Source organism: Varanus komodoensis, unplaced genomic scaffold (assembly GCF_004798865.1).
Source record: "Varanus komodoensis strain SLA01 unplaced genomic scaffold, ASM479886v1 scaffold7_3, whole genome shotgun sequence".
In the NCBI taxonomy this organism is placed as follows: Eukaryota; Metazoa; Chordata; class Lepidosauria; order Squamata; family Varanidae; genus Varanus; species Varanus komodoensis.
The window spans coordinates 11,121,145-11,144,342 of NW_025336480.1; the positions used below are offsets into that span (position 1 = coordinate 11,121,145).

Sequence of the window (23,198 nt, forward strand, 5' to 3'; positions counted from 1 at the left end):
GGAAAAGTCCTTTTCATTTTCCCAGGTTTTCTAAGCTTTGGCTAGCCTACTGCTTCTAACTACTATGTTTACAGGTTTTTATTGGCTACTTTTATCCTGATTTTGTATTATATGTGAACCACCCTAAGAATAAAGCCTTTGATGGGCACAAAATAAATTAAACAGAATATAACTTGATTTTTCTATTTGAGCTTTAAATTTAAGGTGTCATTCTAAAGGATCTGCAGGACTGTCACTGAAAGCTCAACTGTGCAAACAAATATAGCATTAGATTAGTAGTAATCTGTAGTACTAAGCACAAAAATATTTTAGGCTTTTGTTTAGGATGGTAAGACTGATGTGACATGGTGCAACTAATACCTCACAATGAGGTCACATGTAAAGGACTTTAACCACTAGCTTCAAATACTATCCTCACAAAAAGCACTATAATGCTTAATTAGGGCTTTTGAGAAGTGTGAATATTATGAACCCCCCTTTCTAGCATGTTTCCATTGCATCTAATCTCATTTTGAATTTCTGCTCTAGTTCTTGATTGAGGTACTCCTTCTAAAAAAGCAGTTATGTGCAATCTTCATCTCTAAATAAAATCACAGCATTAAGAAAGTATCAATATGTAATCTTGGTAGTCTGTAATGAAGAATGTTGTCATCATGGAAGAGGAAGGATAATTTCTCTATCATCAACCCAGCAAGTGGCAGCATATTAGCTGCAGTATTTGTGTAAGTGGTGTGATAGTTCCTCTGGTCAGTGCTATAGGATTCCAACAAGGAGATAAGATTCAAAGGCAAGTTTAATCTCTTTACCTCAAGCCACTCCTGTTACTTATCTAGACTCACCTCTTAAGTATGTTGCATTAAATGTCATTTACAGTAAAGGTGATTCCTCCTACACCCATCTGTTATTTCTTGCCTTGACTGAACAAGATATGCTGCTTATACTGAAAGCAATCCCTTCTCTTCTCTCTGCAGAATGAAAAATGTTCTAAGTACACTCTTACCTACTAATACTTGAATGAGTATTTCTACAATGATCAGCACAAAAATAAAGCATTAAACATTCCCTGTATCTTGGTTTTATTTATTTTAAATAATAATTTTAGTTTATTTGTTTTCCTCCTACTGCCCTAACCAACCTGCTACTCTTGAGAAACCTCCCTTTCCAACCAAAGGCATTATTTCCTCCTTTCACAATTTGTCATCACCAAACATATTTCTTAAGAATAGCAGCTATACAAATGCCATGTCATAGGAAGAATCATCCCTTATTAGTGAACTCAGGTCACAAGTGCCAACAGGACTGGAATGAAACAGATTACTAACAAGAAGATACTTGGTGAAACAGCAAGTTTTGCAGAAGCACATGAATATACTCAATAGCTGCTGTATGTGAGGTTAGAAAAGAAAAAAAAGGGCAGGAGAGACAGAAGCAAATGAAATGCTTGGCTGCAATTCTGAACAGGATTCCATTAAGAGGTGAAGATATTGGCATTTTGCTTCAGATCCCACTTTGCATTCCTATTGGAATGGAAAACAGTAAGTAACTCACTTTTACAAAATATATTTGAGTAACATACAACATGTCTTTCTGAGAAGAAAACTCAGGCAGCTACTTTTGTACCCATAGTCTATTTATCTGATAAGTGAAATATTTTGCTATCAATTCATGGGTATTTTCCTAATATCTAACAAATTTCTCTTTGCATTAAAGGCACTCCAGAGAGCAAATACTAGGTCAGCTTTCTTTAATATGGTGCCCTCAAGAAGTTTTAGATTTCAATGCATATTAGCTCCTGCCAGCAACACCAGTGGTAAGGAATGCTGGGAGCTTTGGCCAAAATTCCTGAAGGCCATAAGGTTGGGAAAAGTTGTACTAGATGTACAACACTGGGTCAAACTCTTCCAACTGATACTCATAGCCATACTGGCAATCAAGTAATCTGATTAATAAAAACCTGCCTTGCAGGACTTCTCTACATACATTCCCTTATGTCTTAACATTATAAACAAACCTTTCTATGCTACTGTCCAGTTGAAAAATCTTCCTAGTTTCAAATCCATCAACTATGATTCTTAACAGCAGGAAGACATTGCAAACAAAGTGAATGAATTTGCAATCCATAATATAACAACACTGGCTACACCACAGGTTACCAGACTTCATTTTGACACAGTTTTGCCTCATTGCTTATATGCCTTTGACCTTTCTTTTCTGCTCCAGTACCTACACAGCCTTCCAAAATAACTGGATTGCTTTGGGAATACAAAGGCAAACCAACCTTTTAACAAGACCAGATACATTCTATTTTCCCACAGAACCAATAAGATTCTACAAACTAGGACGAGTACACCATACTAGACCAGACACACACACTAGGCTCCCTTATGTATTTTGCATACTTATGTATTTTGCATAGGATGAACAAAGATACACCATAAGAAGCAGCTGACAATACAATTCAGTGTTGAATTCACTCAGACAACAAGTTCCAAGTTAGGATAACAAATCTAGAGAATAATACAGGCTTTTCCCTCTCATACATTAGTGTCACACCAGACTATAAGGGAATCTCTTCCTCCTCCCAAACATTTACAGTTCAAAAAGTTACTGAACTACCACAATTTCCTTTTGTTTTCAGATAGTGCTGGAATTCTGGATAATTGATGTGAACTTTATACTGGCCCAAGGTATGCTACCACTGTAGTCAAACTGTAGAACAATAAACTAATTACAATCCCAAATGTTTAGAACCACACATTACACATGCATGACATGCTACTAATTAGTTGGACAGTGTTCCATACTTCTACACACAGCAGCTTAGCAGTTCTACACTGGCACTTCCTACATTTATACCTCAAGCCTAAAAAGATATATTTGAAATTGCCTTTTATTGATTCTACCAAATCTGCAAACAATTAAATGTCTTTTCTAAAAGTCCTAGCTCCTGCACCATAAAGTATGTTGAGAACTAAATTGAAAAAAGTCTCATGAAAGTCTACCAGAAAATCACATAAGCATGAGACTATAAATTGCCAGAAATGAGCAAGCACCAATATATGGAATGTTACTTAAATGACGTATTTGATGTTAAGGAAATATTTCTTTTCCCATAACAATCATTTAATAAAAAAGCAATTCATGACCGGATTTTTGTTCCAAATTACATTCTGGATTGAAATAATTCAACAATAAATAGCCTAGTCTGGTAGATTACTGCATCACTACATGCAACTGCGGTACAACAAAACAGATTCATACAGCAGGGTGAATGGTTTTGCCTCTTCTCTGCCTCACTCCAATTCCAACTAAGGGTAGTAACAGCATTACTTTAAACACAATTCACAATATTTTCAACTGCTGCTCATCAATGCTTAACTACTAGATTATGCATTGAAGCAACTAGATTTACCCTTCCCAGATGCACAACAACAGACGAAGACTTGGGCAGGATAAAAGTGTGCGATGGGGATGTTCTAAGTACGCACAACTCCTGTCAGATTTCCTTCTCACAAGGATCCTACCCACGCCCACCCGCCACCAATCAAGCAAAAAAGCGCCCGCCGAGCACAAGAGGGGTTTCTGTCAGTGCATTTTCAGCGAAAGACGCCATTTTAGAAGCCAGAGGAAAAAGGCGGCGTGCAGGAGCGAAGGATGCGACAGGGGGCGCAGGGAAGCGGGGGGGAGCGCTCCCCCCGTCCAAGACCGGCTACTCGGTGGGGCAAGCATGCAGCCACGGTCCTGGGGAAGGAGGGCAGCCTCGCAGGCGAGAATCCTTCCCGGAGACGGCACCTGCCAACGGGACACACCCCACTCTCCGAGCGCCCTTCCCGTCCCCTTCAGCAGGACCGGCTCCTGGCAAACGCTGCTACTCCTCCGCTGCCCCGCTATCCCGACCTGCGGCGGCTTCCATCGCGCGTCTTTACAGCCATTCCGTCCTAATGGGCCACCACTGCGACGATGCCCTCGGCGCTCACTCAGCAACTCTGCCCCCCGCAATCACCTCGCAAAGCCGCCGAAGCAAAACTTCCCTCCGCGGCCTGTGGTGCCGCCGCCACCTTTCCGAAGCAAGGTCCCCCTCCCGGTGGCCCGCACCCCAGCCCCGCTTCCATCGCTTGCCGCTCCCTCCCTCCTCCTCCTCCTCCTCCAGCTGAGCGCCTTTCCCGGGAAGCGTCCCCGAGAAGCCTCCCCACGTCCCTCCTCCTGTTTCCCGCAAAGGGTCTTCTTCCCGCGCCGCGCAGCCGCCGCCTCCTCCGACGGGGTCCCGGGGTCCCTCCCAGCCTCCCCCGGAGCCGCCATTCATTACCCACCTTCTCGCACAGGCTCTTCACCTGCCCCTCAGAAAGCTGCTTGCACTCGTTGAGCTGCTCCACCCACTGGTCGAGCTCCTTAGTGAAGACCTTCTCCTCCATCCTTGCTGCTCAATCAGCCGCCGCCGCTCTTTCTTTCCTTCCTTCTTCCCTCCCTCGCCGGCACCCACCGCCCCGTCCCAACCCCCGTTCACCTTCGTCCTTCCCGTGACAGAGACAGAACTCGGGGGCTGCCACTCGCCAGGAAAAAAAAATAAGCGGCGAGCGGGAGTACCGGGAGGCAGGACCGATAGGATACGTCCCTCGATCGCGGCAAGTAATCGCGGTTCTTTCGCTTGCTACTTCTGCTGCTCCGTGTAATGGCTGCCGCGCCTTGACGTCACCCACTCAGTTTCCACACTCCCGAGAAAAGCGAGCGCTTTGCGCCTGCTCAAACACATTACCCAAAGAGAGTTCTGCGCATGCGTCAGGGGCCGCCTTGTGGGTTATAGTAGTGGCACGACCGTAAGAAAACTCGGAGCATGCGTGGAAGCTTCAAGCGCGGTTATGTTGCGGCCGGCGTCTGTCTTTCACCTTGCCTTCTTGAAGACTCTTGCGGGACAGCAGGAGAGTTTACGTGAGAGGGAAGATGATTCCACAAGGGAGGAGAAGATATAGTTAAGAAATAAGATCATAACCTAGAAAAAACAAAGACAGCTGCTCTATTGTTATTATTCTATACTGCCCAACAATTGAAGCTCTCTGGGTGGTATACAAAAATGGATAAAATGTTATAAAATATAACTAACAGAAAGGGCATGGAATTGATTAGAGATTTAAGAACAACTTTTAGCAACTTAACAGGTAAGGCAGATTCATAAAGCTCAGTGTGATAAAAGGAGCTGACATTACCACTACCCCAGTCAGTGCTATCTAGAGCTGTTGAATGCCTTCACATAGAAAGGAGTCTTACTCTGGCAAAGGATTGTAAAGTTGGCACCAGACAAGCCTCCCCATTCCACCCTGTGAGAGCTGACACAAAGAAGGCACTCCTCCTTGTTGTCACTAATCGAGCCTCCATTGGGGGTTGGTATTTGGAGGGAGGCCACAGATGCTGGGTATAGTGGCCAAGTAGATGGTGGTTCTGAGCGTGGTCATGTATTGTGGTCCCAGGTCAAGTGGTCATAAGAAAAACAATCTTAAAGTCTATTTAATGTAGTTATACCTTATTAGCCCAACTCAAAAGATTGCAAAGTTTGCACATTTTTGTAAAGTTTTGATTTACTTAATAAAGGTATTGCACGATATTAATTGTGGAACTTAGAAGCTCAGAAGCCCAGAGTACAAGCTATCTTGAGCCTCTGTCAGCCTCCTTCTCTCCCTCCCTCTCTGAAGTCCATCTAGAGAAGGTAGGGTGGGAGGATAGGAAGACAAAAATAGCCTCCATTGCCCCTCCCACCCTGCACAAGATGATCATAAGCCTCCAGATTTGGGGATTTACCATCATCAAGACCATAAACCTGTGCATATTGAGACAAAAGTCCTGCATTGCCTAGTATTCTCTAGTTAACTAGAATAGCTGAGGAAATGGTGAACTATTTTCTGTCAACATGCACATAAGATTGTGCTCCAAACTGATTTGCCAAACTGGATTCATCAAATCCAGGAGAGGCAGTGGGTGTTTTGGGTGGGACTGGATAGATGCAGTAGTGGACTAGATGAGTGCAAATAAACTGTTTATTGGCCCCGGATGAGGGACAATAAACTCAGTCTAGATAAAATGAAGGCACTATTAGTGGGTGAGATAAGTGGTGCTCAACCTGTTCTGGAAAGGGTTTCACATCTTGTAAAGGATTATGCTTGTAGTTTAATATTCTTTTAGATCTAGCACCAAAATTGGAACTACAGGTGAGTTCGGTGGCATGGAACACTTTTTATCAGTTTAGCTATGATCTTGTCTAGACAGGGATATGCTAGTTACAGTTATCCACATTTTGGTAGCCCTTTGTTTGGATTATTGTATTATATATGGAAATGCCTTTGAAAATGGTCCAGAAACTGCAGCTAATCCAAAAGAGGATAGCAAGGTTCTTCATGGAGACTAGTCAATATAATTGGCATTGGTTGCCAGTACATTTCTGGGCCAAATTCAGAGTGCTAGTATTAACATGCAAAAGTCCTAAACAGCTGGGAGCCAGGTTACCTGAAGAATCATTTCCTTCCAAATATGCTTGCAGGACCCTAAGATTCTCTGGGGTGAGATGGATGGCTACCAAGGAGATGGTCTTTTCAGTGGTGGCAACCTGGTTGTGGAATTAAGTCCCAAGACTGGCTTGCCCAGTGCCTACATTATGGCATTTTGGTGCAAGATGAATACCTTTTTATTTTCTCAGGCTTTTAAAAACAGAACAATACATGTTAGTATGATTTTAGATCTTTGTACCACTGCTAGCTTTATCTTGGGTCCTACTTTGGTTTTAAACTTATGGTTTTATATTATGTTTTACTGTGTTAGAGTTATCTTCTAGTTTTAAGCTTTGTTTTGAAACTGACCAGAGAACTTCAGCTAATGGGCAGTATAGAAATACACCAAATAAATATAATTGGCATGAAGAAAAAAAGATAGCTACTCTAACTTAAATTTGTCACAAGGATACAATTCAGTATTACACTTGAAAAGAAACTCATTATATGGAAGCAAAAATAAAAGTTCAAAAAAAGGGCCCTTCCAGATGTTAGGTTCTTAGTGCTATCATTTAGAAAACCTTAGTAGAGCTAGGCTTCTTTTCTTTCTCTAGGGATTTTCTGCAATGAAAGACAGAAATAGCTGTGAGAAAACAGGAAAAATAATAAAGTCTGGAAACTCAGTGAAATCCATAATGGAGGCAGGGTCATAGTATCATAAACCTCTATACATGTTTACCTCGAAATAAGCGCCTCTGACTTTAATGTCAAGGAGAGAGTCAACTGATTTAGAGTCCTAAAGAATGGTAATGTATGCACAGGCATCACACTTAATTTTTTCTCCTATTCTGGCCAGCAAAAAATCCTACCATAAGTAACAAAATGGAACACAATGAAGGGTCACAAATTTGAGGACAATTTGGAATTTGCACTGCCAATAGTGCCTTTAAACAGCATTAAAATTTTGCACTATGTATGGTCCATCTAGTTTGCTGGTTGTAGAGGAATGCAATCAGACAAAATGATATTTTGGACATTTTAGATGATACTATTTTTGCACCTGTTTACATAATAAATCATGACTTATCTAGGAAAAAATCTAGGAATCTTGCCTTTATGGAAATCAGTGGGGCGCAGTGGCATTAACTGCAACCTCTTGTTCCATACATTTCTCTCTTTTTTTTACAAATGGTTGTTTAAAGTTAATTACAGCTCATTCAAATTAGTGCAAGTGCATACACTGAAATTATGCAAAGTGAATCATAGCTGACCAGAAAGGTCAAAGCAGAATGGATAGACTATCAATACAGATGCTGGTACATTCTTCTATCCACTGTGGGTTAAATCAATCCACTTATGGAAACTATTTTTAATTTTATGTATTAATCGGTAATATTAAGTTAATGTAAAATTGCACAAAATTCCCAAAGCAATATTTTAAAACAACAAATTTAAGAAATACTCTTGATACCTGAGAATATAAGAAAGAAAGGAAGGAAGAAAGGAAGGAAGGAAAGAAGGAAGGCACAAGCCATCATATCATCTCAAGACCGCTGTTATGCAATATACAAGATAATGTACAGTCTTGCCATGAATTACATGTTTAAATTCCATTGTTTTCAATGCAACGTGTGAGTAATGGGGAGGATCACTGAAGCCATAGTGATTGTTAACAGAGATATGCTGACGTCTTTAGAAGTGTTAAAAGATATGAGTCAGAATATAATTTACCTGTTAAACTCTGCAGCACGTCATTCTTGAACCAATATAATTAAAACTGTGCAGGAAATGCATACAGCTTGCTTGTGTTTTCGCATTCTTAACATATTACCTGTGAATCTCAGTTGCTGCTTTATCTGCAGAGCATGCACTCAGTAACTGCAACTGGGTGCAGTTGATACAAGACAACATGCTCAAGAGTTGAGTATGGATTGAGTGTGAGTTGTTGAATCATGCCTTGTTGTTAAATGTGGATTATAGTGCTGTCTGAACAGAGCCATGCTAATAAACCATGGTTTGTTGCCCACAAACAACCCATTAAGACTACCATTGATTTCTTGTTGGGTTATGACCCATGGGTGATTCACTGTGATTTGTTATCTTAGCTAGATTTGAACAACACAATAACTCACAATTCAACATTTCAGCCACAGTTTAGTGAAAACCCACACTCAACCCTTGAGTGCAGATTATCGTGTTGTATGAGCGCACTACAATAGAAAAAGAGTTATTTGCTACCAATCCCCATTAACCTGGTTTGCATGACATGACAGCCCATCATGGGTAACCAGTCTTGGGGGTTTCATGTCATCCAAACTGAGACTGCTTTCTGTAAGCCTTATTTTATTATTTTTATTCTTATTTTTAGAACAAGGCACCCTGGGTATTCATAGCTTGCTTTAGGGGCCATTTGTACCATAATAGGTTATTGTATTGTCTGAGAACAGAAAAGTAATTTCATCGTGAGTTGTTGGGATTAGCTCACAAGCCACAAATGTCTGCCCTTCCACCAAAGCCCAAACAGCACTTTGGAGTGACTGTCATGATTTTAGCAACAGTTTTTCCATCCAAAATTGTGCAACTGTGTTTATATATTAGTAGTAGCAATAGTACTGTCAGTCTTCAGTATGTATCTTTTTGATTTTAAGTGTTCTTATTGCCTTCCACATTTTCAATACTTTCCTGAGTTTCCACTGGAAAGGAGAGCTATTAACTCCTCCCCACTCTTCAGAGCTCCTTTTCGTAGCAAAGTTCCCCTCCATTTAGTTCCCATCCTTTAAATTTGAACTATCAGTTCAACACTTAAAATTGGAAGGATTACATTGCTAAGGGGGAAGTATTGCATGTGTGTGTCCCACACTCTTTTTGGGGCCCCTTCTTTTGCTATTTTTTCACTTTTACAGGATTGGGATCCCAACCCAACCCTTTTGCATTCAGCACTGCCTAACCCTGGAATGTTGCCCTAGGGAGGTTTCTCCAAAATGGAATGCAACCCTTGGACTGAAAGAGGTTTGACGTCTCTGTCATAACAGGATAAGTTGTGTTATTGTAAATGCAGATGCCTTGGTTTTATCTCTTACTCGTACTTTAAACTTGGTTAATGTGACTTTTTAATTCCCTGCATATTGCCAATGAATACCATGGTACCTGAATTCACGTACGATTCATAGTGTTTCTAGTGCCTTCTGTTTGCAAATGTGACAAATAATGAACACATGTTTTTGGGTCAATGGCATGTGCAAGCCTCATATCAGGTTGTGAGCTGATATAAGGGTTTGTTTACTGGGTCAAATTTGTAGGATGAACAGGAAATACCTGTATATTTTAATTGTCTCTGATTGGAGCCACAGTGTCATGGGTAAAATAAATTCCTACAGAATCCTCTGTTTTATCAGGCATTGAAAATTAGTTCCTAGTTGTTAGTAACTTGCCTGAGAATCTCTGGATCATCTAAGGAGCTTGACAAAATCCTCCTCTTCTTCATCACAGGTATTCAGAGGCTGCGTTCAAACTCAATCTTTTCATTGTTCTCCTACTGCTCCCTCCCTCTCTCTCACTTGCTTTCTCTTTCCCCATAGATGGAAAGCAGAGCATGCACATTCAAAACACATGCCTTCACCTGTGGGATGCCATCATGCATGTCTCTGCTTGATCCGCTGGCTAGAAGTGACTCTTCCAATAGCATTTTAGAGGAGAAAGCAGATTTCATCATAGCAATGTACTGCTTACTCAGAGGTATGGTATCTATAGATCAGAATGGGCTCAGTGTCATTGGGTAACAGCAGAGCCAGAATGCTACTGCCTGGGAAAAGGAAATCTGTTGCTGATGAACAAGCTCGAATTGGATTTAAATATCCTACATATTAATAATACAGGCTCACTAGAACCCTCTGTGACCTTTCAGAGTGTTCAATGCATGACATTCATAAATGCAAATCCTATGTCCAATGCTGCCAATTCCTGCCTGTGATCAAGCAGTTGTGTTTTTCCGTTCCTTGGTTTTCACTGGGAAAACATCCAGCTACATTCTGATGGATCATCATCTCCTGCAGTGATAGCAAGTCCCAGTCCTATAAAGTTCTTTCCTCACAACTCCTAGCCATCTTTGACCAAACTGGATGGAAATGACTGGGGTTGCACTCTGTCTTCTGGAGCAGATTCCGCAGTTTCAGTTCATTTTGAATACTAAAGAAGAATTGACATTTAAATGCATAAGAAAAAAAATCAAGCAGTGTTGATCTGGGTCATGTAAGCCCTACTTTGACACTTCTTTAGCAAATTCCCTTTCACCAAGGGCCATGGCTATGCCCCTTCTTTAAAGAACAATTTATTAGTATTGCTTGTTATTTAATTTCAATTTAAAAATCTTTAATATTTCACTATTTTGTACACCACTGTGGCAGGGCACATACTTGAACATCTCACTGCTTTTCTCTGAGCAACTACAATCAATTTTCACAAATTTCCACAGATTTCATATTACAGTGCAGTACCGTACAGATTTCATATTTAAGTCTCCTGCTGTTGGTGTGTACGAATGTAAGAAGAATTTCAATGTTAGATGTGTCTGCATCAGTTTTTAAAATCAATTGATGGTCCTGAAAGAAGGAACTACATATTAACTATGCTGCATTTTTTCTCTCCTATGATCAGGGAGGTTTTCTATCTGGAGCACATCTTGAAATCACTACCCAGCCCCCCACAAATCCCATTTTTGTACAGCTGTTTATATATGGGCCAGCACTCAGATTAGGCAGGCAACTAAGTGTCTTCTCCCATACCAGCTGGTCGGTCGGTCGGTCGGTCGGTCTCTCTCTCTCTCTCTCTCTCTCTCTCTCTCTCTGTGTGTGTGTGGGGGGGGGGGCATTTATAGTGGGGAAAGTATAACTCGTGAATGGTGATAATGTGCGTTAACTGGCGTATTACACCTCTTGAAAATGCTTGTAAGAGTTTTAGAGTTATTTAGAGTAGAGTTAAATGCCAAGACTCCCACACAGCCCAGAGTCCTTGCACCACTTACTTTGAATATGGAACCCTTCCGCAGTGCAGTTGTATTGCTTGCATCTATATTACGACGATATATATTTGCATTGACTTTTAATTTGTCAGTGACCTCATGCAGGCCAGTCAGGGTCAGCCATCGGGCCGGATGTGGTCCGTGGGCAGTACGATGCCCAGGTCTGATCTAGACAAACACCCCAATTGCCCAAAGGTTGGCATAGTCTTGCTTTCAGAAAACTTTCAAAAATCTTCCATGATAAATGTGTCTTTTCAGCAGCATACTTCCATCCTCAACCCCCATTTTGAAGCTAAGTGGATTAGGAATTGAAGCTCATTCAGATGCTTGTTTTATTTCATGCTGGCTTGCCAATAAGTCCCCTTTCCTGTATCTTGAGTCAGGATAAACATTTTGTAATTCAAGATCTACTGCACAAGGAGTCAAGGAAAGGATTTTAGATGCATGTTGGGTGCTTGACTACAAGGAACCTTGTCTTAAAGTGCTGTGTGTAGCATAGGTTGCGACAGATGCTTGAAGTCTGTGAGTATTGCCCTGTTCTTCTGTCATACAGTCATCTGAAGCTGGTCCCATGTGCTGCTAGTAAATCACAAAATCAGATGTTGCTAGCCATATCTAAAAATCAGTGGTGTGGTAGCAAATTTTGAGGTGCAGGTGCTCATCCTGACAGTCCCCATAGCCACACATCCAAAGAGAGCCCTGAAATTTGTTGACCTGTGTCAACAGATCAGTTGTAGCCTTTTTCATTTCCACTAAGAACTTATAGGTCATAATTGCCTATTTAAGACCAAGCCATCCCAAATTACAGCAAGGATAGTCACCGTATTTGTTCTTCGGAGCACATCTCTTCATACACCTAGTGTGGCAATTGTGTCTAAGCTCAGAAAGAACAGGGAAGCCACAGGCCAAGCACAGATTGTCCCTGCTAATCAAAACATCCTGCTGCTTCAGCTGTGCAAACCCACCCCACTCCCCTACAGTTGGAAATGAGGTATGATTTAGACTCTTGCATGTAAAGGAAAAATAGAAGTTACGTGTACTATACGTCTCAAAAACTAGACTTCATGAGTTTATGTTTGTCTACCTTTCTATTTGGAAAATTAATCAAAGAGAAAACAAAAGCCAGGGTGGAATCCTAATGAGTCCTGCTACCAATCTAAGTCTGCCTGTATAAATCTAAAGAGAATATGTTTGAGCGCATTACTAATCCGTGTCAAAAGTCTTTTGGCTCCTACCATTCCCTGAGTGACATGCTGCATAACTGGAGGTATGCGTTCTTTTCCCCTGATCATTCATTTACAGAAGCTCTTGGAACACAGAGTGGATTGTGAGGGATAAACAGGCAGTTGCCATGGAGATAATATGATGCTGCTGCTTTCTGTTCTAATTGAAATTGCATGTATCTGGCATGCCACACATGGCTTGAACAGACAGAAATCCTATACAGTGTTTTTCTCCTCCAGTGTGACACAGGAAATCTCTCCCTGTTCTTTCTACCTACACAGGAGAGTCTGATAGCTTATTCTGGCTTTGAAGAATGCAACTACTGGGGAAGGAACTTAAGGCCACAGAAAAAAGAATTCTCTTATAAATAAACCTGTAGGAGGGCCCCATATTATAACCTAAAGGTTGTTAAATATGGGAGAAAATGTCCCAAACCACCTCTTGGTCTCCTTAACGTGCTTAATTATAGCATATTATTTTAAAAGTATGGAATAATTAAGCAAGCTTCCAGGTCAAATAGAATAGAAGAACACTGTGTGCTCCGGGGCATATTTGAAGCAGTAGGGCAGGCAGAGTGGTGCTTTGCCTGTAGTCTAACTCCACGATTTCACCCACTCAACCCTGATTCTGGGAAACAAGGGTTTTAGCAAAGCTTATAAGCTTTTAATGGGCCAGAGTGCACTGTACCACGTACATGAACTGTTATCCTATACTGACAGGTACACATGGGTGTTGAGCAACAGTGGGCAGCTACAGGAATGCTGGGGACCATTTTCACCACCATCACACCACTGGCGGCACTCAGTCTAAAAAGAGGAAATAAATAAATAAAAATCACCAGTTTGCTGCCATATTTCAGTGGCACAGAGCTCTGTGGCAGCCAATGGCACTAAAAGGGTGCAATTTTCTTGCTTGCAATCTACTTTGTATCTTTTAAGTATTCCTTAGTAGCAACACAGTGCCATTGTGTGTGTGTGTGTGTGTGGATATAGTGGCAACACAGTGCAAGGGCAGAGCATACAATACAGAGGTTGTATGTTACTCACTCCTGGGTGTAGAGAGAGGAACTTTCAGGAAACACAAACTGCTCATTAAGTTAAAGCTCAATTTAAAAAAAAGTATACTGACTGTTTGCAAAGCAGAAATTATGATAAACTTTCTGGCATGGTAAACTAATTAACAGCTGTGATGGGTAGTGGCCTACTGACAGATGTAGGAATTCATCATAGCCACACCACCTAAATGAGGTCAAAAATGCAAACAGCTGCCTTTACCCAACTTAGCAAACTAGTATTTTCAGTTTTCATCTCCACATGGAGCAGATAGAGATTGCTGAAGCTAAAGCGCCTTTGTCGCATTCTAGACCAAGCCATCCCAAAATACTTTGCATTTCAACAAGAAACACAATGGGCCAACATATTCTGGCAAGAAGCCACAGTGCATTGGTTGCTTTTTCCTCCTTATCAGTCCCCCAGTAGGGATTTCAGGGGATCCAAGGCAGGACTGACTTGTCTTCTACCACCCCGCAGCAATTGTGATACAATTTTAGCTTGCTAGAACTTTTTCTTTACCCGTTTTTCCTGAGATTGCAAAGTCTGGCTTGATAGCTGGTTTTCACAGTCTCCATTAGGCAGGGATTGTTAGTCCCTTTCAGAGTGGCAGAGCAACACCTTAGACAGACTGTTTGTAGTTGGTAAAATTATTTATTCTTATTTTTGCACACACAAAGTGCTCAAAATTGATTTATTTTTAAATTATTGTAACTATTACTTGCCACATTTGCACAACTGGAGAAATGGGGACCCTCAATGGAGTGATGTTGTTGAGGTACCTGTTGTCAAAGTACAGTGGATACCAACCCTGAACATTGACCGAAAGTGGGTCCAAAGGAGATTTTTCTTCCTTTTGTTTTCTCCTGATAACAGTCAAAGGCCTGGATCCTGGATACCTGAAGGAGCGCCTCCTTCCCTCTACGCCCTCCTGCCCCTTGAGATCTGAGGCAGAGGTCCTTCTTTGGGAGCCCTCCTTAAAAGAGATTAGGAGGGTGGCTACCTGCAGGAGGGCCTTCTCTGCGGTGGCACCCCAACTGTGGAACATGCTCCCCAGAGAGGTTTGCCTGGCACCAACACTTTTTTTCTTTCCAGTGTCAAGTGAAAACCTTTTCATTTTCCTGTTATTTTAAAGTTTAATTGGTTTTAATGAGTTTTATATTAGTGTACTAGTGCATGCTATGTTATTTTAATTTCTATTTTACTTGTTCTTTGTTGTAAACCATCCCAAGACGCTAGTAGAGGGATGGTTTATAGAAGCTTTAAATAAATAAATAATATAGGCAAGCTGTTAAGGAAAAGCAAAGGTATGAGTGATCTGTGTTGGAGAAAGCGGCTGGTGAGATTTACTGCACCTTCATGGTGAGAGCCTCATTTTGATTTGATTTGATTGATAATTGTTTGTCGAACAACCAACCCACTGTGGCTTATTGCCAGGATGCTTGTTGTGAACCTGCCCCGTATGTTGATGATGAGAACGTTTATTCTCTCCCCGGCATCCGTACCATGAGTACTGCAGTTCAGCTTAGAGGAAGCAGGGAAATGTGCGGGGGGCAGCTTTCATCAGCACCTCTAGTGATAGAAGGTCCTGCATTCCTTTGAGCCCTGGCTCCACTGCATCACTGCTAATGGGAGACAGCATGTCTCCATTGAAGCCACAAGGGGTAGACATTGAATTTCCTGGTATGTTGTAATGAGACAATGTAGACTGTAGAGGGGCATAGCTGGCAGACATTGGGAAATGAGCAAATAAATGCACCGTAACATTTGGCTGACATTTTTTAGGTCCTGTAACCACATTGCTTGAGTAGATATGCAGACAGAATTGGCATCCGGACTTGTTGCACAGTTTGTTCTCTGCGTCTGTGTATCTAATATGAAGCTTGCTGCTGCTTAAGGGTAGCTGTTTTCATGTTAGGGTCTGACTGGAAGCAAGGACAGAACTACCACCCAAAGCATGTGAGAGGGAAGCATCACTGTCAGGGCACGCTGTAGATAATTTATATGTTAGATATATGTATATGTAGATAATTTATATGTGAGCCGCCCAGAAAGCCTTCTGGCTATGGGGCAGCATACAAATGCAGTACATAAATAAAATGTCGGAGTGGCTTTAGCTGGGAGCTATAGTTGTCAAGCACTGTTCTCTCATTATGTCCCTTACACAGATTCACAGCAGTGTTCAGAAAATGCACTAGCAAGGCATATGTTGAGGTTCAGGTGGGTCAATGTGGATTTCGAAACCAACAGCCTCAAGGGGTGTACTTAGGTATCTCATCTTTCTCAATTTAGTCTTAGTTGTAGAGAAGGTTTCCTCTAGGAAGTAACTAATTTCCCATTTGCTAATCTTCTTTGCATTTCTTCAGAGTTTATTTTGACCCAGAGAATGCATTTGGAATTGTGCAACTTTCACCTGGGTATTTCCCTTCTCCTGAGTATTCTGTACACTTTGCCAGCTTGCCTGTTTCAATCGATTTCAGGAGGAAAGGCAGCATACAAATGCATCACATATAATATGAATATATATTTAATAAGCAAGCCACCTGTTTCTGGACAAACATCTGAGAAGACACCTCCACAGCCTTTCCCTGATTACAAAACAGGGACTGCATCCCTTATGATGAAGGACAATCCCTCTTTGCATTCTGCTTTTAAAATGCTGTTGTTTGTTCACATTGGCTGTGCCAAGACTCCCCTGACTAAACTGTTATTGGTGGAGTTTTTTCTAAGTCTGGGATGTTGTTTTTTTTCTTTTAAGAGAGATGCATGACAAACACAGGGATCCTTGAGGGAAATGGCAAAATATTCCCCAATGGGAGAATTGTATGATGCTTCTGAAAAACATCTAGAGCCATGCAGCTCAAGAAACAGAGTCCAAAATCCACCCCATCCCCCTAAAACTGAAACAAACAAACAAACAAATAAAATATAAAGTAGATTTGGTTGCTTTTGGTTTTCATTCCAATGACATTACTGTGTATATATTGCTTTGGAGAAATTTCACCCATGCTCTGAGGTAGGATCACATGTAGTTAGTGACTTATATTTATACTCTCTTCCCCTGTGACTAACTCTTCCAAAAATAATGTTAAACATTGCCTTTCAGCTTGGCTGATTATCAGATCACTGGCTTCCTTTGTGAGCACATGCTTTTACCATTGTCATGTGACATGATTCGTGAGAAGAGGGCTTGGGCTTTTCCATCATCATAGACACTCCATGCAAAACTTAACATACTAGTCCTTGACAATATGAGTCATCATGATGTTTGGTTAGAAAGCTTCAGTGTTTATATGATAGTCTAACCAAAGAAGCTGTGTACTTCCAAATTTTTATCATCTGACTAAGAGTAACACTAGAAAAGTATTATTAGAAACAAGTGTTAGTGTAGTAGAGTCTATTGAGTAGACATGCAAGACATTATTTAGCTGTAGTTATAATTACAGTGAAGAAACTTTTTTCAAAGCCATGGTTAAATCATATTGCAGTTCAGATGAAATTTTTCTCCCCTGGTTTGTGTTGATCTTTGGACAATGCAATAACCAAACGCACTGCCTGGTGCATTTGGTGTTATAAATAGGTGATGAAGCAATTAGGGTAATTATTGTGGACCTGAATATAGTTTGTATTCTTACATAACAAACTGTTCCAACTCAGAGCCTCTATTAAAAGGGAGGAATGGAATGTTGTGCTGTGGCAACCTGAAATTATTTATACATCACTGTTTGGTTACCATAGATTAGAACACGAATATGCCTTTTCTGCATTAGTAGGAGCAAGAAAGTGTCATGAAACTTGGATTCACATATATAGAAGCCCTACTATAATCCAGGCTTATTGAAGGGGGTGGGGAGTTTCAACCATTAAAATGAAATAAGAGCCCCTTACCCACACTGTGGCTTCTCCAGCTGTTCTCAAGTTCTAAAATTATTAAAAATAGGAGATTCCATTATGGAGCATTACATCTGTTTGGGTAGTAGAATTCAGTGGTTTAGAACCAGGTCTAGTCATACTTAAAGTAGACCTGTTGAAATCAACTGGACTAATTTTTGTGGGTCTGATCTAAGTATGACTTAACTGAGATCCAACCCATTGATACCTGTGAGAACTATATAATGTTTTAGGTACACAGACCATATTTGCATGGGATAAATCGCATGTGGCATGATAATTCCACCATGAATATCCAGATCAGGCAATCCTCCAAATACTCCTCAGGGTTAAAGAAGGATTTGGGCATGGCTTTAAGATGGCATAGCACTTTGAAAAATCACAACCACAGCAAAACTAAATAGAAGACAAAAAGATAAAATTAGGACAGATTAGGCATGTAGAAGTTATATTGAACAATAAGAAATGCACAAGCATTTCAGAAGAAAAAGGGGTATAGACTACTGTAATCCTGGGGCAGGAATGACTTCTAAAACAGGTTCTGTATTCCAGAGCATAGCCTGAAGATACATGAAGCAAGCACTGTGCTGAAGCTAAGCAGGTTTGGGCCTGGTCACTGTTTGAAATCTGATGTAGAGCTATGATGAAAGAACAGTAGGATATGTATGTAATAATAAATAATGTAAAGTAAATGACAGTAAAGCTATCAATAACTGTTCAACACAAGCAAGTGTGCTCTCTAATGAGGACTTCATGTTTTTTAGAATGTCATTCCTACTGGGAAACACCAGGCCCCTGTGGGTGGCTGAAAAAAGGCTGAAATTTGTGCTGTAACATTCAACTCTGCTCAGATTCTGCAGGAGGAAAGAGTAAATATGTAAGACAGGGTTCTCCACTGCAAGATCTAAGGGCAGCTGGCAGCTTCAAACCACCTCAGATGTGATGTTTCTCATTTTCTTTCATGCTTAGCTTTCCCTTGTTTGCTTGTTGGGTGGGCAAGCGGAGGAGAAGGAGGTGCAAAAGGAGAACCCACAAACAAGCAGCTAGTTGCTGTGGTGGAACAGTGGCCTTTCAAGCATACCTCTGTTCACTGCTTCTTGACAGGCCCAAGAGCCAAGAGCAATGGTACTGTTGGTTAGCTGTATTGGTGCACTGCACATGCACCGGACACAAAGGGGAAATTGAGTGCACCAGTGAGAATGCAATCTGGACCTGCACGGGGAGATTTTGTGGCAGTGGCAGGCAGCGCACTCTCAGTGACAAGGAAAAGATCCATCCTGATCCAAGGACCAAGTGAGTTTGTCAGGTCTTGTTTGGATGAAGGAGACAAGAGGCCACAAAAGGGCCTCCAGCAGAGTTGCTGCAACGTTGCTGCTTGACTGGGACAGTAGAGATGAGAGCCACCGGTATAACATAGGAAATCTCTGCAAGTGGTCATAGTGAGCATGCTTGGAGCCAGATTGGCTCCTGCTTGAAAAACAGACATGCTTGCTCCTCCAGGGTGTTCAGCTATGAACTGAAGTGCAAGAAATAAGGAAAGGAGCGGCAAGCAATTTGAACAATGGGAGAAAATTCACTGTGAGTGTACAGGGGTCTTGGGAGCTGATCAGACAATCATAGGGATGCAGAGTGTGTGTGTGTTGGGTTTGCTTTGGGTTGTTCGTTGGGTTTGCATGGGGTGGGCTTAAAGCCTGCTTGCCACCTTTTTTTTTTTACCTCGCAGGGGTTTCCAGAGTAGATCCTTAACAGCTGCTTGGGGATGCAGAAATGCAACAGAGAACTTTTCCTAATACAGATACAGGGACAGTAGTACTTGCAGACAGACAACTGGCAAGCATAGAGGGCAGGCAGGGTCATCCCTCTACAATCATTACTGCTTTCAGATACATGAAGTTATCTTTTAACTCCAATCCCTGCTTTGCTGAAGCAAGTGAATGTAACCTATCATGGACACACTGTGTGTTCCTGAACACCGAACCAGCTGAAATGTTCAAGGACATCTAATATCAATCCACAATCAGTGGATTGTGGCTTACTCCACAAGTGGAGTAAAATGCCATGTAATTTTATATCATAACTGTGAGTTATAATTACACAAAAAGGGTGGAACAGATGGTGAAAGCTTCCTTCAAGAACTGTACCTAATATTGTCACATGATGGATTTACTGTAGCAGACCTTTAACTCCACTGAAGTGGAACTAAACAGAATATAAACTTTGGGAAACAGTATATGAAAAGAGATCCACTGGAAAGCATTCCTGCAGCATTTCACTACATCAGGCATTGAATCAAAGCCAAATTCCAATCATATGATCTATTTCAACGTTGGAAAAAAATAAATCTGTTTCCTTGTGGTTTCACAATTCACATGTATACCCATGCTGTTTTCAGAGTCATCCAAATTCCATTCTGTGCAGTCTTTTCCTCAGGCAAAAGGTGGTAGTGGAAAAAATGTTTCTCTGGGTATAATTATGGTAGGAAAACCTGCTCAGTTATTTGTGAATTTCATTGGGTTGAATCCAAATCTGTCTTTCTGGTAATGGAAGGATACCATTTCTGGAAATGACTTCCAAGTATACTTCTCTCCACAAGAGCCCCCAGATTTGCTCCAGGGATTTGAGGGACTCTCTAGAGCAGATCTGATGGGTAGGCTTGGGGTTACCTTAGGTGGAAGAAGGCCAGAAAGTCCCATTGCATAAGTGGTATCTTTCCTCTGGAAAAGCAGCAGAACCAGATTCAATTCCCCCTTTCCACAATCAGTAGAACAGGAGCACTTCTGTCTGTAGCAGGGATATTGAACCTCAGGGCAAATCTGGCCTATCTGGGTCCCAGTACAAACCTACCCTCACCCGTTTTACCCCTGACAAGCAATTGTGGTTATTTCTTGGCTTTTCAAGGGCCTTTCTCCTTACAACCTCTTTCTAAAGGTAGAAATGCCTGTGCTAAACTTAGTTAGGCAGTAAGAGCTCTAAAGAAAATTAGTCTGCTATTTTCTGTCCTGTGTTTGATCCACCCCCTTCACTTTTGGACCCATGCACCCTGGAATGCAGCCCCTGAAAGCTTCACCAGAACCTTTGATCCATGGGCTGAAAGAAGTTATGATCTACAAGTGTGGCTTGATTTCAAAAAGCAAGATTGACGTCCAGTAGGAAAAGACGTCAATCCAATTATGTAAACTCTGATCTCGGTGATGAAGCCTATTGAAGCTTGTCAATATAGAAAGGAACTAAGCTGAGTTTATACTTGAGCTACATAGATTGTAGCACAGGATCCCAAACAAGGGCTCCTATCATGACATCATTTGAAGGTCTCTGGACATGATGAACATGTTTATTGTACTCTGTGGACTAGGCTAGTTTAAAAATCCCTTCAAGCTAAAACACTCATAACTGTTAAACAGTAACTGTTCATAGTGTGGGATATATTTTTTTTTATAAAAAATGCTATCATAATAGGAAGCAAAATAGCTATACCTGAGAGTTGCACCTTTAGAGAGTCAAACATATGTTAATATATAATTATATTTTCCTTTCATTTAATCTGTGTAATTACTACTATGTTTTATAGAAACAAGAGTGTGGTAATGGATTCGTACGAGTCATCCTGACCTCTGGCAGAAATGGGTGCAGCTCCTTTGACTTCACAAAAATGCTTTCCATTTTTAACAACAATCTGTTCTATCCTATGACTTCATGTGGGAAAAGCCAGAACACATTAAAAACAACTCATTTTATCATCTATTAAATCACAATGCAATTTCAGCCATATGCCAACCAAGTCAGAAAGTTTAAGAAAGTTTAAAATTGCTTCAAAATGAAGTATCTTGTGCTCTAATATATGATAAAAGAAATAACACAAAGGCGTATGTGTCTGGCATGGCTATGTGTAACCTGTTGGTTTGCATAGTTTACCCCACACTAATGCAGGAACCTTACTGGAGCAAGGCTGAAGTAGGCATGTTCAAAGGTCACTGGATAAGCCCAGAGGCCCAGAAGTACCTCTGGAGCACCAAGCAAGATAATCTGTTCCCCTGGTTTTCCACACAGATGTCACTACAGGGTTGCTCTTGCACCCTTGAAAAGTGAAAAGGACAAGCTGCACTGGGCTGAAATAGTTTAGGCACTCTTGCCCTTCTGTGACATGAAGGCAATAGCTCAGTTGGAGGGATGTGACCCCTGGATTATACAGCTGGTTCCCTTTAGCCATCCACAGAGTCTAGTACTGACCCACGGAGAGCTGCCAGCCTCCAACCTTTCATTCATCCTGCCCTGCATACTGAGCCCTATACCACACAGGCCATTGTGCCAAAGATGTCAAGTTCATTCATATTGTCCCAGCAACCATATTGTCCCCATTCTGGCTCATGGTCACCAAAAAAGTATCAATGAACCAGCTGCATGAATATGTATTTAAGGAGTTGTTCTAGGATTCCATATATTGTGAGCATGCAGAATTCATTTGGTATTTTTGCTGATGTGTGTTCAATCCATCCAATTCTGTTCAGAGTGCATAATCAAATTGGAAACATTCTCTTCATGCAGAGTATGTTATTTGTTGGTGAAAAGAAGTGAGACGGAATCCCCACCAGAAAATGTTTGTGAATCATTACTCTATGTCCATAGTAAATGTGATGCCTGTAGCCCAAAGTGCATAACTTGGTCCAAATTCCTAGATTTAGAACATTGATAATTCCAGTTCTTTTGCTGAACAGTGCTCTTACCTTGCTCTTTTGACACTCAGGATCATAATGAGCTAATAATTTAGTTACGTTTTAGTAACATTTAGTTTCTGACAGATTCCCATAGGAATTCATATGAAGAATGACCACATTGTTCTGAACTGAAATTTCTCATGTGACATCAGAGGCTTTTTAAACTGCAACAGAAAAAATGTTCGGTGTTAATTAGCAGATGCATGCTGGTGACTCAAGGGGGCCTTGCATTTTATGAATCATAACTGGATAGTTGTGTTTCAGGCATAATTTCTTTTTGTCCAAGTTTTTACATTTAGTGGATATAAAAAAGAAAGAGGCCCAACCTCTTACTCTTCTGGCTAAAACAAAAACAGTATTTTTCTTTTTAAAATCTAACCTTTTTTAAAGAATGTAAGCTGTAAATGTATGGTTATTGTATGCTGTCTGCATCCAGTAAATCTTGCTGTATACTGTATTTTATGCAATACCAAAGTATTCACATGGAATTGAGAAATTCTTGCTATTTTTATAATTAATATCTGCAAGCCCAGATCTTCTTTCTGAAGCCTCCTGCTACTTTATAATAGCAACTTTTGTTTTCAAGGCTTACTTACAGCAAAATCACAAGCCAAGCCAATGGAACTGAATGGACTTTGCTCTAGTTATCTTTCTGCATCATTTCTAAGAATCAAGCGTCAACAAAAAGACACCAAATGATACACTTGCATGCATGGTTGTCACTATGTTTGATCATCTGCTATATTTAGACCTGGTTTGCATGTAACAACAGCCCGTAAGGGCACAGGAAGGAGAAAGTGGGCAAGGACCTACAATCAGCTGAGTCATAGAT

At 41.0% G+C, this 23,198-nt stretch overlaps 1 protein-coding gene across 2 annotated transcripts in view; it reads right to left on the minus strand.

The window, feature by feature from the left end:
- The window catches only part of LOC123035733 (serine/threonine-protein phosphatase 2A catalytic subunit alpha isoform), a 73,117-nt gene that overhangs the window by 14,428 nt on the left and 35,491 nt on the right, over positions 1-23,198 (minus strand). The window contains exon 1 of one of the 2 annotated variants that reach the window (XM_044454215.1): positions 4,311-4,698. The exons of the other annotated variant lie outside the window; for it this stretch is intronic. Within the exon in view, the coding sequence (XP_044310150.1) occupies positions 4,311-4,412 (102 nt within the window). The 5' untranslated portion in view covers positions 4,413-4,698. Of the gene's footprint in view, positions 1-4,310; positions 4,699-23,198 lie in introns of those variants that run through there. 2 annotated transcript variants of the gene reach the window in all.